This window comes from Pyrus communis, chromosome 6, assembly GCF_041283825.1.
Source record: "Pyrus communis isolate YQ-2024b chromosome 6, ASM4128382v1, whole genome shotgun sequence".
NCBI classification, from domain to species: Eukaryota; Viridiplantae; Streptophyta; class Magnoliopsida; order Rosales; family Rosaceae; genus Pyrus; species Pyrus communis.
The window spans coordinates 11,584,174-11,598,750 of record NC_142570.1 but is presented as its reverse complement, the minus strand read 5'-3'; the positions used below and the strand labels follow the sequence as shown (position 1 = coordinate 11,598,750).

General features: G+C 35.8%; 2 protein-coding genes across 3 annotated transcripts; both read right to left on the bottom strand.

Annotated features, from left to right (window-relative positions):
• Window positions 1-61: 61 nt before the first annotated feature.
• On the bottom strand, window positions 62-3,738 carry TET10 (tetraspanin10). Of its 2 annotated transcripts, XM_068450298.2 has the most exons (11): window positions 3,449-3,738; window positions 2,959-3,071; window positions 2,793-2,847; window positions 2,646-2,701; window positions 2,047-2,094; window positions 1,734-1,782; window positions 1,553-1,636; window positions 1,367-1,434; window positions 852-977; window positions 669-744; window positions 62-363 (listed from the first exon to the last, which is right to left on the bottom strand). In XM_068450298.2, exons 1-11 carry the CDS (start codon window positions 3,500-3,502, stop codon window positions 298-300), a joined length of 795 nt encoding a protein of 264 aa, XP_068306399.1. In that variant the 5' UTR covers window positions 3,503-3,738; the 3' UTR covers window positions 62-297. The 2 variants fall into 2 exon arrangements, with proteins under 2 accessions (XP_068306399.1, XP_088551910.1); XM_088695784.1 differs by lacking the exons at window positions 2,646-2,701; window positions 2,793-2,847 and having other exon boundaries at window positions 3,449-3,736.
• A 2,821-nt stretch (window positions 3,739-6,559) lies between these two features.
• On the bottom strand, window positions 6,560-12,542 carry LOC137710799 (Nucleic acid-binding, OB-fold-like protein). Its single transcript, XM_068449930.2, has 14 exons — window positions 12,112-12,542; window positions 10,995-11,805; window positions 10,766-10,901; window positions 10,613-10,685; window positions 10,426-10,524; window positions 10,029-10,331; window positions 9,818-9,925; window positions 9,129-9,200; window positions 8,774-8,860; window positions 8,526-8,597; window positions 8,340-8,429; window positions 7,690-7,797; window positions 7,056-7,124; window positions 6,560-6,846 (listed from the first exon to the last, which is right to left on the bottom strand). Exons 1-14 carry the CDS (start codon window positions 12,334-12,336, stop codon window positions 6,772-6,774), a joined length of 2,328 nt encoding a protein of 775 aa, XP_068306031.2. The 5' UTR covers window positions 12,337-12,542; the 3' UTR covers window positions 6,560-6,771.
• Window positions 12,543-14,577: the final 2,035 nt, after the last annotated feature.

Here is a 14,577-nt window from a genome sequence, read left to right as displayed (position 1 = left end):
ACGTAGGTAGATATGTGTGTGTGTGTGTGGCAAGAACATGATAGAAAATAATGCTTCAGACTTTAGTCTCAGATAAGTAAAGAAATGATATAATTTGTTTCCGTAGCATCACAAAGCATTTTTATACAATCTTTAGGCAGATAGCCTCTAGGTAGCAAGTACTTCCCCATTGTATGATGGAGCACTTTCTTTGTTTAAATTCTATAAAAGAAATCACTCACAGGTTGCTTGAATGCATTTTCAGGACTACATAGTTTCTTCGTCCCTAAGATGTTTCTGATAGCAGAGGTCCTCTTGTTAATTTTTGGAACGGACTCTTGCAGCATTTCGTCTTGCACAGCATCCCACGAAATATATCATAGACTGGCATTGCACAAAAAAAAGGAATGTCATGGCATCAAGCACTTACAGGAGAAAATTGATCTTAAATGATGGTACAACCGTAGAACGCAAGTTATTGCAGTCTTCTCAACAGAGACTAACTATATGAATATAGTAGATGTTTATTCTCTAATCTTTAGCCATGCATCACATACAAAATGTCTACTCTTGTTAGTTAAATTTTGGAAATGTTTGATAATGTTATCATAATTTACATAGTTCAGCTTTTGTTAGTAAGTGAAGAAATTTCAATGGTTGTGATTGAATAAATAGAGAGAATGCCTCACCAAAACAACAAACAGAGCAACATTAAAGATCGCAACCAGTCTCCACTCAGTTTTCATGTATTGTGCAACTCCAGCCCTTGAAAATGATTGACGAATAGTGCTCAGAATTGATTAAATTTATACACAAGAATACAGGAAAAACGAGAAGAGACAAAAAAATTGAGATAAAGGTGTGATTATTACTTGCAGGAATCACAATTGTAACACTTGGTGTCCCGGGCATTTTTGTAAAGTTTGCAGTCCTTGTTTGAACTAACTGGATGGAAGCTCATGTCATAGTATGACGCATTAACAGCAGGATAACCGCATCTAGGAATAAAGTTGAATCCCAGCAATTGGTAAATCAGTAACATGTTATCTAGTATGTACCATGCACTTCAATTGTCTATTTCATATACTTAATTATTTTATATTATCGTCTCATACTTTTACATATTTGTGTTAGTGAATGCTTATCATCTCAGTTGTTGTGTTTGCGAGGGCGGGGGCGGGGGAGGGGGGGGGGGGGGGGGGGGGGGGGGGCACTTTATTTCTTGTCGACCGTTTTGTGCAGTTCATGGAAGTTTAATAGTTTATATGCATATTTCAGACTAGTGAAACTCCATCTTAAAGCAGAAAGACAGTCAGGAGGATGAGGCGATGGAAACTTACCAAACAACAAAAGACACAGAAATGAAAACAAGAAGTATGGCACCTACTCAGATGGTGGTCGACAACAACCAGCCTCCACAGGGGTTAGCTTTGCCAATTTGTATTGCTTCAGAGTCTGAATCCAACAAGTGAAGTGAAAGAAATTAAGTCAATCGGAAAAAAGAGAAGGTAAAGGAAATCACAACTATATTATGCAGACAAATAAGCAATTTAAACAAGTTTGAGAAGTGCACCTTATACTTTTTTGGTAGGTCGTTGCAGTCATTAGATTTCACAAGACAACTCTTTAAGTGCTTCCAGTTTTGCGTATTGTTCAACTAAAACACAAAAGTGAGCAACTGATATAAAAAAAAACGCATAACAAAGCGGACACTACATATCATCATTAAACTGCAAAAGAAAAAAGGAACTCACTTGTTTTAGAAACCACGGACTGTAATCATGGAGTTGATACTCCTTGTACCTGTCCAGATGAGAAAAAAGAGGATGAAAAAATGTTTTGTATTTTATTCCTACAGTGGTTAGAAGTGCATTCTTTTGATGAAATAAAAATTGAAACTTGTGCTTCTCTAGATGATTTGAAGCTACTAAACTTTTACAGCTGCAATTTTCTGTAACCTAATCATTTCAAAGTTCTGGTCAGACAATATTTCGGGAGTAGATACCACAAATCAAGATCATGCCCTCCCATAAAGCAAGTCGAGTGACCAGAAAATAATTCGCATACCTCAAGCCAACCACGCTATGACCAGAGCCATTATTTGTGACAATGAACCTGCAAGTAAAGGCAGAAAATTATGCGACGTCTAACTCATACACACAAATAAAACTGGGCCCTCGTACAAATATTATGAAACTGGTACAATGAAAACTAAACCGTTAAGGAGCAAATATTGAATTGGGTTGAACTGCAGTAATTCAAAAAAATCACATGTAAGGTTATCAACTATCGAGAAAACATTTAAATACTTATGGAAGATCACAATCAACATTATCTTCAAAGACAGAATCGAGAACAGAAGCATATAGACAAAAATGCAATTGAGCCCCTGTATCAGCTTGCATTTGAGAATGATGAAGTAATTTCCAGAACAAAAAATATATGCAAAAGCATGCCCACTTCATTGTGACTACCACAAGTCTACAATTTTCTTTAACTCCCGATCAAAATGTCAAACTGCATAAAAGTACCGACTTCTCTTATATTTTCAAATACATATCCTGTCAACTGGCGTAGGAAAAAAAAAATTCGGATAATAGATGGATGGGATATGAAGTACAAACTGAATTACGAAGAGTGTTGAGCTCCAGATGATGTTTACTTACGCTAATACCGTGAACACGAGGATTCCCACCAATATGAAGCACAACAGAATCAGATACTGCACATGAAAAGTCAAGGAACAAACAAGAACGAACGACCGCAAAACAACCTCGATCAAAAATCAACCAAAATTCATTTACTAAGGATACAATCCACAAGAGTATGGAGCTATTTTTCATTGCACCCAAGAAGCCGATTATTGATCTAACAGCCAAAGCACACAAGTATAAGTAGATTTCTCGAGATCAATACAAAGTTAGAGAGTGGAATCGAAGAATGCATAAAAACTCGGGTGTTAAAGAAAGCAAAGCGTACATTAAAAAGATGACCGCACCAATGCCTATAACGGGGAGCGTGAGGGATCTCCGACAGCCATCGTGATGAGTACTCATCCACACCCCGAAAACTACGACAACAATTGCTAAGAGCTGCATACCAAACATAGTAAGACATCATCAAATTGATGTACAGAACATATAAACTAGAGCTGCTCATTGGTTAGCTAACCAGCTACACAAATTTCAACAGATTCTCTCCAACAATTTGAATGACAATGTAAGAGCAAAGACTGAAAATTTTGCAAAAAAAACATCAATCTGGTAAGAAACAAGCAAATTTAGGATGACAAAGACAAAAACCAAATCACAGTGTCAAACTAAAATCCATAAACAGAACCGAACCCATCCTTAAAACGAACAAATACCCAGAAACGGAGCAAACAAAAAAGGACAGAAAAGAAGCAATCTTTTCAGATTTTTTTTTTCAGACAGATTTTTACAGAAAGATGAAAACTTTGAAAGATTACCATGGTGAGAAAGTTGACCCATCTGATGATAAATGTGCTTGTTCCCATTCCCATTTCTTCCTTTTTTTTCTTTCTAAATCCCCCCTCTCTTTTTTTTGGTACCAAAATCTAAATTCCTCTCACTACTTGAACTTTTATCAAAATCTAATCTTTCTGAACTTGCAGAAAATAAGAAGCAAGAGAGGAGAGAAATGTCAGAGACTTCTTCTCAGGCTCCGAAGATGCATTCATTACAAATTGGCCACTTGCTTCTGCGGCTCTGAGAGCTGATAAAGTGGCACTTGAAGTTTGAAGCAGAAAGGGGCCCAAAGGGGATAATGCTGAGTTCGGAAGGGTATTTTGGTCAATGGACAACCGCCTGCCCATGGTTCATGATCCATGGGATTTACCAGCGGACACACGACACCGAGATAACCGAAACAACAACAAAGGCAAGCGGTAACTCAGGGTCAAAAATTAACTCGAAATTGATGTTTAACTTGCAGTCAAAGGTGAAAGTATAACGTTGACTGCTGTCGAGGTAGTTCGGTTCGCTTTAGGCGACATGGCTTCGGTGCGAATCTATGTCACACAGCTTAGATTCTTCAGACATTTGTTACCAGACACGACAACAACTTTCTTTTATTTTTTTATTTCGGTAATTTGTTGAAAATACAAAATGGATTTGAACCAAGGATTTTCGACAAATTATTTTTTTTCATTAAAATATTTTTTATGTTATGAATGGAGGTGTGAATGCCTAGAGTATAGGCAACTAGATATGACGGTAGCTTTACAATGTTGTCAGAGAAAAAGACTTGGTAAGATTGGTATGTTGAAAAACATGGTCGACCAAATAAGATCAGGGAAGAATGAAAACTTTTATATAAAGAGGTATTTGCATCATTGAATAAAAACGACACAAAAAGAGAGAAAAGCATACGAAAGAAAAGAAAGAAAGAGAGAAAAAGAAAGAAGAGATATGCACGAGAAAATACCAGTGAGTCAAGCAAGAGAGAAGAAAGAATACTGAGAGTTATTTTGTACTCCTATTATTTCAGATAATAAAAGAAAGTACTACTATTGCTCCGAGGACATAAGCAGACTTGTCAAACGTTAGAAATATTGTGTCTTATTTACTTTATATTTCACTGCACACATATCCTCAGTTTCACAATATGTTATTAGCACGAGAAGCTTTTGTATCAGTGAAAATCACAACACCGTAAATCTAGTGAAGCAATACCTACCTTTCACCTCTGTCGACTAGAATCTCACAGATAAGAAGATCCTTTTACTTTATCTTCATACTTCTGTACAACTAATTTTCTTTAAGCAGATGTACATTTGACTATATAACTATTATTATTATTGACAGAAAATCTTACAGCCATGTAAACAGCCTATAAACTCCAACTTCCTGACCTCGAATTGAAATACTTCCTTCTTGAAAGTTGTTTGTTTGCCCATTACCTATAACATATTCAAATTTCAAGAAATCTAGTGATGCAATTGTTGCAGATGTTAAACACCAACCCAATTTCCAATTCGGTAGAAAACTGGACATCCATCTTATAAGTGCCAAAACCTCATTTGTAGTTTAGATCGAAACGGTTTCTTCACAAAAGTTGTTCGTTATCCTCTTATTCATATCATACTAAAATTTGGGTCAAATCCAACAGTTTGCTCTTCCTATAATTCTCAAACACTACCGTTCATACATGACTATGATTAGAAAGAAAAAGGGAAGTATAGTGAGTTAATATTTACTTTTTCCTTATCATTATTAATCTTGTTATTAATGTGTTTGGTGCTGTATAATTACCAATCATACGTTAATATATATATGAATGGCACGGCACCGTCACCTTTCTTATAATAACAATTATTATCTTTAAGTTTTGATATTTATGTGAATGATGCTGAATTAAAGCCCTTGTCACAATCATTAGTTAGTTAAAGCAATTTGTTTATAGTGGTTGGAATTATCACCCTATGCTTTAATTTACTTATTGTGCTACATTTTGTTATGATGAGTATATACAGGATCAGAAGTTCCTTGATCAAATTAAAACTTGAAGTTTCTTGATCCTCATTGTATAAAAAAATCGAACCTGAAGTTCCTTAATCATCAGCATATATAAAGATTGGACCTGAAATTCCATCATATAAAAAGATTGGACCAGAAGTTCCTTGATTGATGCAAATGATGACTATAAATTTCTTAACAGTAATGCTATTCTTACCATATTTTTATACCATATTTATATATCACCTTATACCACATTTTTATACCAGTGTTTTTTTACCGGAGGAAGCAGCTTGAGTTGGAGGATTTGATGTGGGCGTTGATAGAGATGTCGGGGAAAGAGAACCTGGGGGCGATGTACAAGGTGGTGCCGAACGACGGGAGCACTATGGCGGTGAAACGGCTCAAGGATGCTGTAGTGGTGGTGATGGCTGTGTGATGGCCGATGATCACGACGAAGATGATGCTTGGGCAATGATCTCTCTCGTAATGGAGTCAAATGGAGATAGATGCAGAATTGCAGATGCACATTGAAGGGGTGGGCCCATGTAACATTAAAAAATTACATATTTTTTCATATTGATTTGTCTTATAATTTTTTTATCTATGTGAAAAATTTAATTGCCACGTCATCAATTAACTGTAAACTTCACAGAATTTTTAACGGAAATATGAAATTGTAATGAAAATGTAAGTAAATGTATAAGATTGAAATGTTTTAAAGATGTTATATGAGGTTGCAATTGCACTCAAAGATGTTATAAATATTTTTCTTTTAAAAATAAAGTATATTAGTAATTCACCTTTATTTGTTAAGAAAATTAAATTAATGACATATCTAGTATTATACCCTTCTTAATCATTTCACAGAGTCACAACTGTTTTACATAAAAGTATAACAAACACTATAATACTGTTTTTTTTTCTTCCAAAAGCACTTTTACAAAAATGTTTACCAAACACTCTCTGCTTTATTTCACAGCTGCTTATTCTCACAGTACAGCAAAAACAGTTTTTTTTTAAAGCACAACAATACCAAATCAATCCTAAATTAGTACCAAACTTGGATTTGGATCCCCAAAGATAAAAAAGGAGATACAATAGAAAGGAAAAGGAGCTTTCTGCATTCATAAACTAATAACTCTAAATTATAGCTTGGAGGATTTACAGATCCCCATCTCTACAAAATGAAGAAACAATTTCAATCCTCCCCGCCATGGAAACAATTTCCTTTTCTACCTTTACAAAATTCCAAATGATGCCTATCAAGAACGAAACTGCACTCGCAGCACTTACAACTCGGATAAGAACAGAACTAGCCTACCCTGCTTGTACATGTTAGAATCACAGATTTCATCTCTTCTTTGTCCAGTGAAGTTTGAACTATTACCTGAAAAAAAAGAGTAATGCAATCGATAATTGATTCTTTGCTCTAAAGTCACTAAGGTGCTTGCTTTTTAATAAGCACTTCTAATGCCTTAAAAGCAAGATAATTAGATTGAGATAAGCATTGTTTTTTTCTTTTTTTTTTAAGGAATAAAAAAGGAAAATAGTAACTGAAGCCTTGAAGGCAAAACTACTGTGGTTTCCACAACTCACCTCTTGTACTTTATTTTCCGATCGAGCAAGTAACTTGTACTGATTCTCAAACATGGATGCCATATAAACCTGCATTGAAAAGATAGATCCAAAGCAGATATTTGAGTTCGGCAAGATAAGTAAACTATTTTGAAGAAGTGGACACAGATTTAGACAAATATAAGCTGAACTAGTTTTTCTAGCAAAAACATGACGCTAAGAAGTCCAGGTCAAAGAAGAGACATTTTCCAGCATACTAATACAACACAAAAAGCATTAGAAAGGGATAGACTCTCAACCGAATCAGATTCCTTGAACAATTAATGTATTGGTTACAACACATTGTTAAGCATTTGTGCAGTCTGTTGAACAAACTCATCAACCATGCACCATAGTCATGTTACCTTACAGTCTTTCAAATGAGAAACCAGGTACGTTTTTATTCTGTAAAATTATAAAATCCCTAAATACGTTCCCACATACAAATTTAGATTACTAGACACAGCAACAAATTCATAACCAACAGTCATAAATCTAAAAGTTTGGTGATTAACCTTGATCAAGCAAATTACTTGACAGTGCAATTTAAAGTACATAATCGTACCCTGCTTTCTACCAACCTTAACTTTGATCAAGAAATGTTAGGTGTTCGTACCTGAAATGTTGGAGCTAACCCTGGGCTCAAGAAATAGCGACCTTTTGAGACAGACTGGATTCGTTCGGTTTGTTGCAGCTCTTTGATAAGACAGTCGACATCAGCCCACTGTCAAAACTATTGAATCAGATAACGTGTTGATATGCAATAGAAACATCATATATAGAGTCAGCTCATGAAGTTACCAGATAGTTTACATACGTATAATAGTATCATTGAGGTTACATCTTCTATTTTTTTTTCCATCAAAGAGATAAACATATGATCACATATAGATTAAGTACAATAGCAAATTAAATTATCACCATAAATCACATTCTATACCAAAAAGGAAAAAATACATAAAACATGCTACTTTCTTGTTGGCATGATTCTAAACAAAATCTGTTCTTGCTGATTTAAATCCTTGCAACAACAAAATTCCCAAATGTCTTCCACTCTAAACAAAATCTGTTAACTGCTTTATGGTTTATGCATTTATTTTTTATTTTTAATTTTTAGTTTTGGAAAAAGCATTTGATTTCTCTTATTCTTAACTAAAGCTGGCGTTAGCATATAAACATTACAAGTATGCGCTATGCTGTCCACAACTATGATGATGTAGCTAGACTAATACATCCCACTCAACATGTGAACAAAAATAAATAAACCTCAGTATCTGCTTGTGCCGCTTGTAATCTCCCATCTAAACTATCACGATCACCAACCACAGACTCCAAGGTTTCCATCAATGGATCTGGCTGCAAAAAACACGAATGAATCTTTCTTAGTAATTGAATATCTCATCAATCAAAATTAGAAATGTGTGCTTACAAAATCCATAAGATATACATTACCATAATCTCCTTTAATGACAAGAAGATACGTTCAAGTGCAAAATCCAGTTGGTAAACTTTTGCCTCCATAATCTGAGATCAGAAAGAGTTTCTTTATGTGATAAACAAGATGCAGAGAGAAAGTAGCAAAACAGTAAGAAACACCGAAACTCTAAAAGTTGCTAACGAACTAAGTACAAATTACAAACTTCAGTGGAATAGACTGAATTTGAAATAGTATCCTACAGTTTGATCATTGACCAAATTACCTGGCCAACTTTGAAGTAAGAAGAGGGATCCACAGTAGCGTCCCAAGATATTTCTGTCTGATGGATTAATGCAGGCACTCCTTCAACCTACATAATTTTAACTAGGTTCATTTTTGTGAGAAAAACTATGTAACTCAGTCTTGGCTCCATTTTCAGGACCCTTAAACTAATGAAATATAGCACAAAGAATTGTGCCAAAGCCAGATGGTAGCAAGGCAATCCATCAACAGATTATTTTGAATAACTTATACATACAAAAAAAATCTCATAGTGGAACAAAAACTGTGATATCACAACAACCGAGTAAAGTATTTTTCCACTTCCAGAGACAATGAGCGGAAAACCTTTCAGTTACCTCAACAAAAACGCCAAAATAAGTAATTTTCTTGATGCAGCATTTCACGACATCTCCAACTTGAAGTTTTGCCTGCCATAAGAATTACCATAAGAGATTAAAACAACATAGTTCATACTTGGAATTGTACAATAAGCTTTCGAGAGAACATGGCCTTCAGACACTTAATATATTAGTGACAAGATTGCTTCTCAGTTATATAAGAATCACCCACGTAAAAGAGATTTTTCAGACCACCTTACAAATATATTTGGATGAACTAATAAGTTCCAATTTTGGGAGTCAAGGATATGTTCTTGCTCAGGTTCCAACCAGAAATCATTTTAATCAACTTACAAATATAGCATATACCAGAAATCATATTAATTAATTTCCAGAGACCAATTCCCTTTCCCTGATTCCAACCAGAAATGTAGTCCTTACATACTAAAAACTAAATATAAAAAACTGATTTCTCACAATCAGCTTCAGGAAGTTTATACGCACACACAAACACTTTTCCACCACCCTTAACAATAAAAAAATTGGTTAGTCTTCGACTCTTCGGAAAATGTTGAACATGATGATCTCTTAAACACAGAAATGGAAATAGTTGTTACCAAATACTGTAGCTTAAAAAGAATACTAAAAGAATAAAGGAAAAACAAACAGCATTCAAGACACATCACAAATGAAAGTGGCCTTCTCACCATGAGACTTCTTTTTCTCTCAACCGACTCTTCCTTCTCTTTTGGCCTCACTGAAAATACCAGCTTCCCAAACTTTCTGTTGGCCAACACCACTTGTACTCTGATTTTCTACAAAATTAAGTTTCTAAAAATTAATTTAAAGGAATAAATGATGACAATGAAGTTTCCAAATGCAGCAGTAGTTTTCTAATTCAGGTCACTTTCTTCAAACCTGGCCAACAAATGATGATAAGAATTTGATTTTCTCTTGGTCATAAATCGTAAGAAGGTCTTCCAATTTCATATCTGGCGAAACTACTTCCTCACTTTTGGTATCTGTATCAGGATCTTCTAGGCTTGGATTAGGAAGAGTATTTGATTCCACCATATCGTAACTTCCAATAACTCCTAGATTTCGCCTGTACAATGACGGGTCTAAGCCCTTCTGTCTCAACCATGACTCAAAAGCTAAGAACTTCCACTTGGAAGAAAGATTACGGTATGGCAGAAATCCAATTAAAGAGCGGAAAGATACCTGTCGTAAAGGTAAACTCAAACTCAGAAAGGTCAGATGGAAAGTAAATATAGTTAATAGGAGCCTATAAAATGGCTGTCCAAAGTGTACTTACAACAAAACCCCTGGTGCTAGCACTTATCAGTTCTACATCTCCCCTGTCTCCTTTTTTAACCATATTTTCAGCCATAACCCAATCAGCATCTTCATGACCCTATAGATTTATAGAATATGAATTTTTTGTAACAGAAAAAAATTCAAGTTAAGGAAAAATCCGAGTTAAATGTGAAAAAAGCACTGACCTCAATGAGTGATTCTCGCATATTTTCAGAGCCAACAAAAATGCTCTCTTCATCGTTAACAGGTTTGTTTAATCTATAAGAAAACAACCTGCTAATCAGCCCAAATATAAACTTAGAGTAGAGACATAAACATTTGAAACTCCTTTCATTTACCTTTTCGGTTTTCCTTGTAGTGCAGTGTCCATCGTCAAGTCAACATTAGAAACAGGTAAGCTTGTATCAGACAGTTCACTCGAATCAGATACCTCCTCACTGGACTCCATAGTGCTTTGCTCATATGGCTGCAATCCTTAAAATTTCGAGCACAATATTAATTTGACAATCCTAGCTGAAGAAATTCTATAAAGCAACATACAGTAGTACCTATAAGGTAGAGTAGTACCTATAAGGGTGTCATCCTTTTGACCAGGACCATCTTTGGATTCTTCAAGACTGTTTCTTGTTGTGCTAGTTGCAGTAAATTCAGACAAATCCTTGGAGCTATCATTATCTTCAACAGTATCAACGATACCAGATTCGCCATTCTCAGATTGCTCATTATCATCTTCACTCTTTGTTTTGACGCCAGTTGCTTTGGGTTTTTCTAATAAAGTAAAACCGCTAACTTTATCATTTTCTTCTCTCCACTTCTCCATTTCTGCGTCACCAATGACATTCTTATCCGCATCACTAGATTGCTCTTGTTTATTTTCGCTACTTTCATCAACACTCACCGGTTGGGGTTTTCTCAACAATGTCATATCACTAAACTTCTCCTTTGGTTGCTCAATCCTCATCTTCAAGGACAAATTCGGTTTAATTTGCAACCTTGAAGGCATATCTTCAACGTCATCCTCATTAAACAAAGTCGGCTTTCTCAAAATAACATTAGGAACACTACGTTTAGTAGGTTCCACGGGCTTGGAAACTGGGCGTCTCAGGTTCTTATCCAGCGACACTCTTGGCTTATCATCCACTTCAAATTTGACTCCTTTCTTTGGCACCGGTCGGACCAAGTTCACACCATCCAATGACCTAGATGACTGAACTTCCTTAGGCCCATCTAAAGGTACCTCCTTTTCTTGGCTGGTTTGAACTTCCTTGGCCCCATCAAAAGGTACTTCCCTTATCTCTACAATTTTACCCTTGTTCTTGTAAAAACTTTTCTCAATATCCATATAACTAGCTTCTGGGTTTGCTTTTCTTCCCAAAATCTACAATACAGAATAATAACATTCTCAAAAAAAAATAAAAAAAATAAAAAAATGAATCCAATAGAACCACCATGCCATAACAATTCATACATAAACACACACACAGAGACACATATACATATACACAGAGAAATCTTCTGAATTACCATATAACTAGCTTCTGGGTTTACTTTTTCTACCCAAAATCTACAATTTAAAAACAATAACATCTTAGAGAAACTAAAAGGTTTATCTACCAATTCTAACAAGTTCGTATGCAAATTTTATCAAACAACTGTTTGTTGTGCAAACACAACACATAGATACCTTGGCAATCGTAAGTTTGGGGTCCTCGCCGATCAAGCGACCGAACTTGAGCTCCATTTGGTCCAAAGGGTCGAGCTTTGGCTCCTCCCTGGAACCGAAAACAACCCATTTCTTGTGCCTCGGAGGGAAATTTTGGGTTGTGGAAGAAAATGAAGGAAGAAGACGAGTGCGAGTGAGAAAGAAAGGGGTGGTGTTGGTGGTGAGGGAGAGAGAGAAACCGTCCATTTCTAGAGAGAGAAAGGAACAGCCAAGCTCATCAGAATTTAGAGTGTGGTACTGGATGCAGTTTCAGATAATAGTAAAGATTACTGGGTGAAAGGCTTTGGAGGTTTTGGGGAATGAACGAGCAAGTTCTATTATCCGCCGGAGAGCACGACGTGGCGTTTATCCGAATCTTTGAAAATTGGCATGAGTACTAGGGACTTGGCTGCTTAAGCATAGGAGATGTCAAATGTTAAATTTGAATTTGACAGTATTTTGATATTTTTCAAAACTTTACTCTTTATCTGATATGTCAAATTAAATATTATTTTATTATACTATTTTATTTTTATTTTATTTTATTAAACTATTATTTTATGCCCCTTCTTTCTAGTTTCATTTTCTGCAATTTCTGCAGATTTGATAAAAAAAAAAAAAAATTGCAATTTCGATTCCCATTGCTTCTGCCATGGTCTCAACGCCAGAAACCTTTATCCTCCCCAACGCTTCTGGTAACCTCGTCTCATCCGTCGATGCCACCCATTTCCCCTCCAACCTTTCTTTGTCAACCTCGCCCCAAAATCCTCCTATCTTTATCATGGAAGCCATTGCAACACTCCTCCATCGTCGTTGGACATTTCTGTCATAGAATTCATGGCAGTACAGAGGCCCAAATTTCCTAAAATAATTTCAACCACCTTCGTAATTTTTCTTCTGGGTGAAATTTCCTTCAACCATATTTCCCCAAATAGTTTCACAGTTAAATTATCAAATCATGCGATGATTTTCTTTGGGTAAATTGGGTATGAGGGAAGCCACTAACCTTCTCCGTGCATGTTGGGGTCCCAAATTCGGAGACTTTGAGATGGGATTTTGGTGGGAAAAGGGTAGTGTGCTGCGAAGAGAAATAGAGCAGATTGTAGTGTGCTGTAGAGAGAGAGCGCAAAGCGAGTTTTAGATCTGATAAAAAAATTAATAAAAACATATTTGACACTGCTGTCAAAGGGGGAGAGTTGTCATTCCATGTCATACCACATCAGATTTGGCTTGTTGGTTTGAAATCATTGTTGCTGCCTTTTATGACTGTTAATGCTGATTTGGACAATTTGGCATCTCATCATTAACAGTTATAAAAGGCAGCAACAATGATTTCCCACCGAAAAGCCAAATCTAATGTGGCATGAAATGGAATGGCAGCTCTCTCCCTTGCTGTCAAATTTGACAGCAGTGTCAAATATTTTTTTATTAGATCTGGAACTCTCTCTGTGCTCTCTCTCTCTCTCCGCAACATGCTACCTTCTGCTCTCTCTCTTCGCAGCACACTACCCTTTTCCCACCAAAATCCCATCTCAAAGTCTCCAAATTTTGGGACCCCAACATGCACGGAGAAGATTAGCGGCTTCCCTCATACCCAATTTACCCAAAGAAAATCATTGCATGATTTGATAATTTGATTGTGAAACTATTTGGGGAAATTTAGCTGAAGGAAATTTCACCCAAAAGAAAAATTACGAAGGAGGTTGAAATTATTTGGGGAAATTTGGGCTTCTGTATTGCCATGAATTCCATGACGGAAAAGTCTGACGACGACGGAAAAGTCCGACGACGACAGAGAAGTGCTGCCATGGCTTCCACGATAAGGATTTTGGGGCAGGGTTGACAGAGAAAGGTTGGAGGAGTAGTGGGTGGCACCGACGGATGAGACGAGGTTACCGGAAGCGCTGTGGAGGACAAAGGTTTCTAGCGTTGAGACCATGGCAGAAACAATGGGAATCGAAATTGCAGAATTTTTTTTTTTATATCAAATCTGTAGAAATTGCAGAAAAGGAGAAGTCTAGAAAGAAGGGGCATAAAATAATAGTTCAATAAAATAAAATGAAAAGAAAATAGTGTAATAAAATAATATTTAATTTGACATATCGGATGAAGGGTAAAATTTTGAAAATTGTCAAAATACCACATAGGCTGTCAAATTCAAATTTTATGTTTAAAATTTGACATTTCATTTGGAGATGCTCTTAGACTATCTTTAAATAAGATGTCAAATCTTATATAATTAAATATGAAGGTAAGAGCAAGCTCTAATCAATATGTCAATCTTATGTGAAGGCTAACCTCTTGCCACGAGCCAGTGGCAATCTTTGTAATTTTATCTTTGTTTTAAATATTTTTATTTTAAAAAACTAAAGGGGAAAAATTGTCCACTATGAGTAGTTTTATTCTGTTAGTGAATTCTTTTTCACAATAATATTGATTGTTTTAAAA

What these genes read in the sequence shown, in the direction of transcription:
- TET10 (XM_068450298.2), bottom strand. Translation starts at nt 3,502, where the DNA reads ATGGGAATGGGAACAAGCACATTTATCATCAGATGGGTCAACTTTCTC. An exon ending in GGGTCAACTTTCTCACCATG is followed by an intron (nt 3,072 to 3,448) that starts GTAATCTTTCAA and finishes TTTGGTATGCAG; the next exon opens with CTCTTAGCAATTGTTGTCGT. An exon ending in GGTGCGGTCATCTTTTTAAT is followed by an intron (nt 2,848 to 2,958) that starts GTACGCTTTGCT and finishes TTTGGCTGTTAG; the next exon opens with ATCAATAATCGGCTTCTTGG.
- LOC137710799 (XM_068449930.2), bottom strand. Translation starts at nt 12,336, where the DNA reads ATGGACGGTTTCTCTCTCTCCCTCACCACCAACACCACCCCTTTCTTT. An exon ending in CCAAACTTACGATTGCCAAG is followed by an intron (nt 11,806 to 12,111) that starts GTATCTATGTGT and finishes TCTGTATTGTAG; the next exon opens with ATTTTGGGAAGAAAAGCAAA. An exon ending in CGGAAAATAAAGTACAAGAG is followed by an intron (nt 6,847 to 7,055) that starts GTGAGTTGTGGA and finishes CTTTTTTTTCAG; the next exon opens with GTAATAGTTCAAACTTCACT.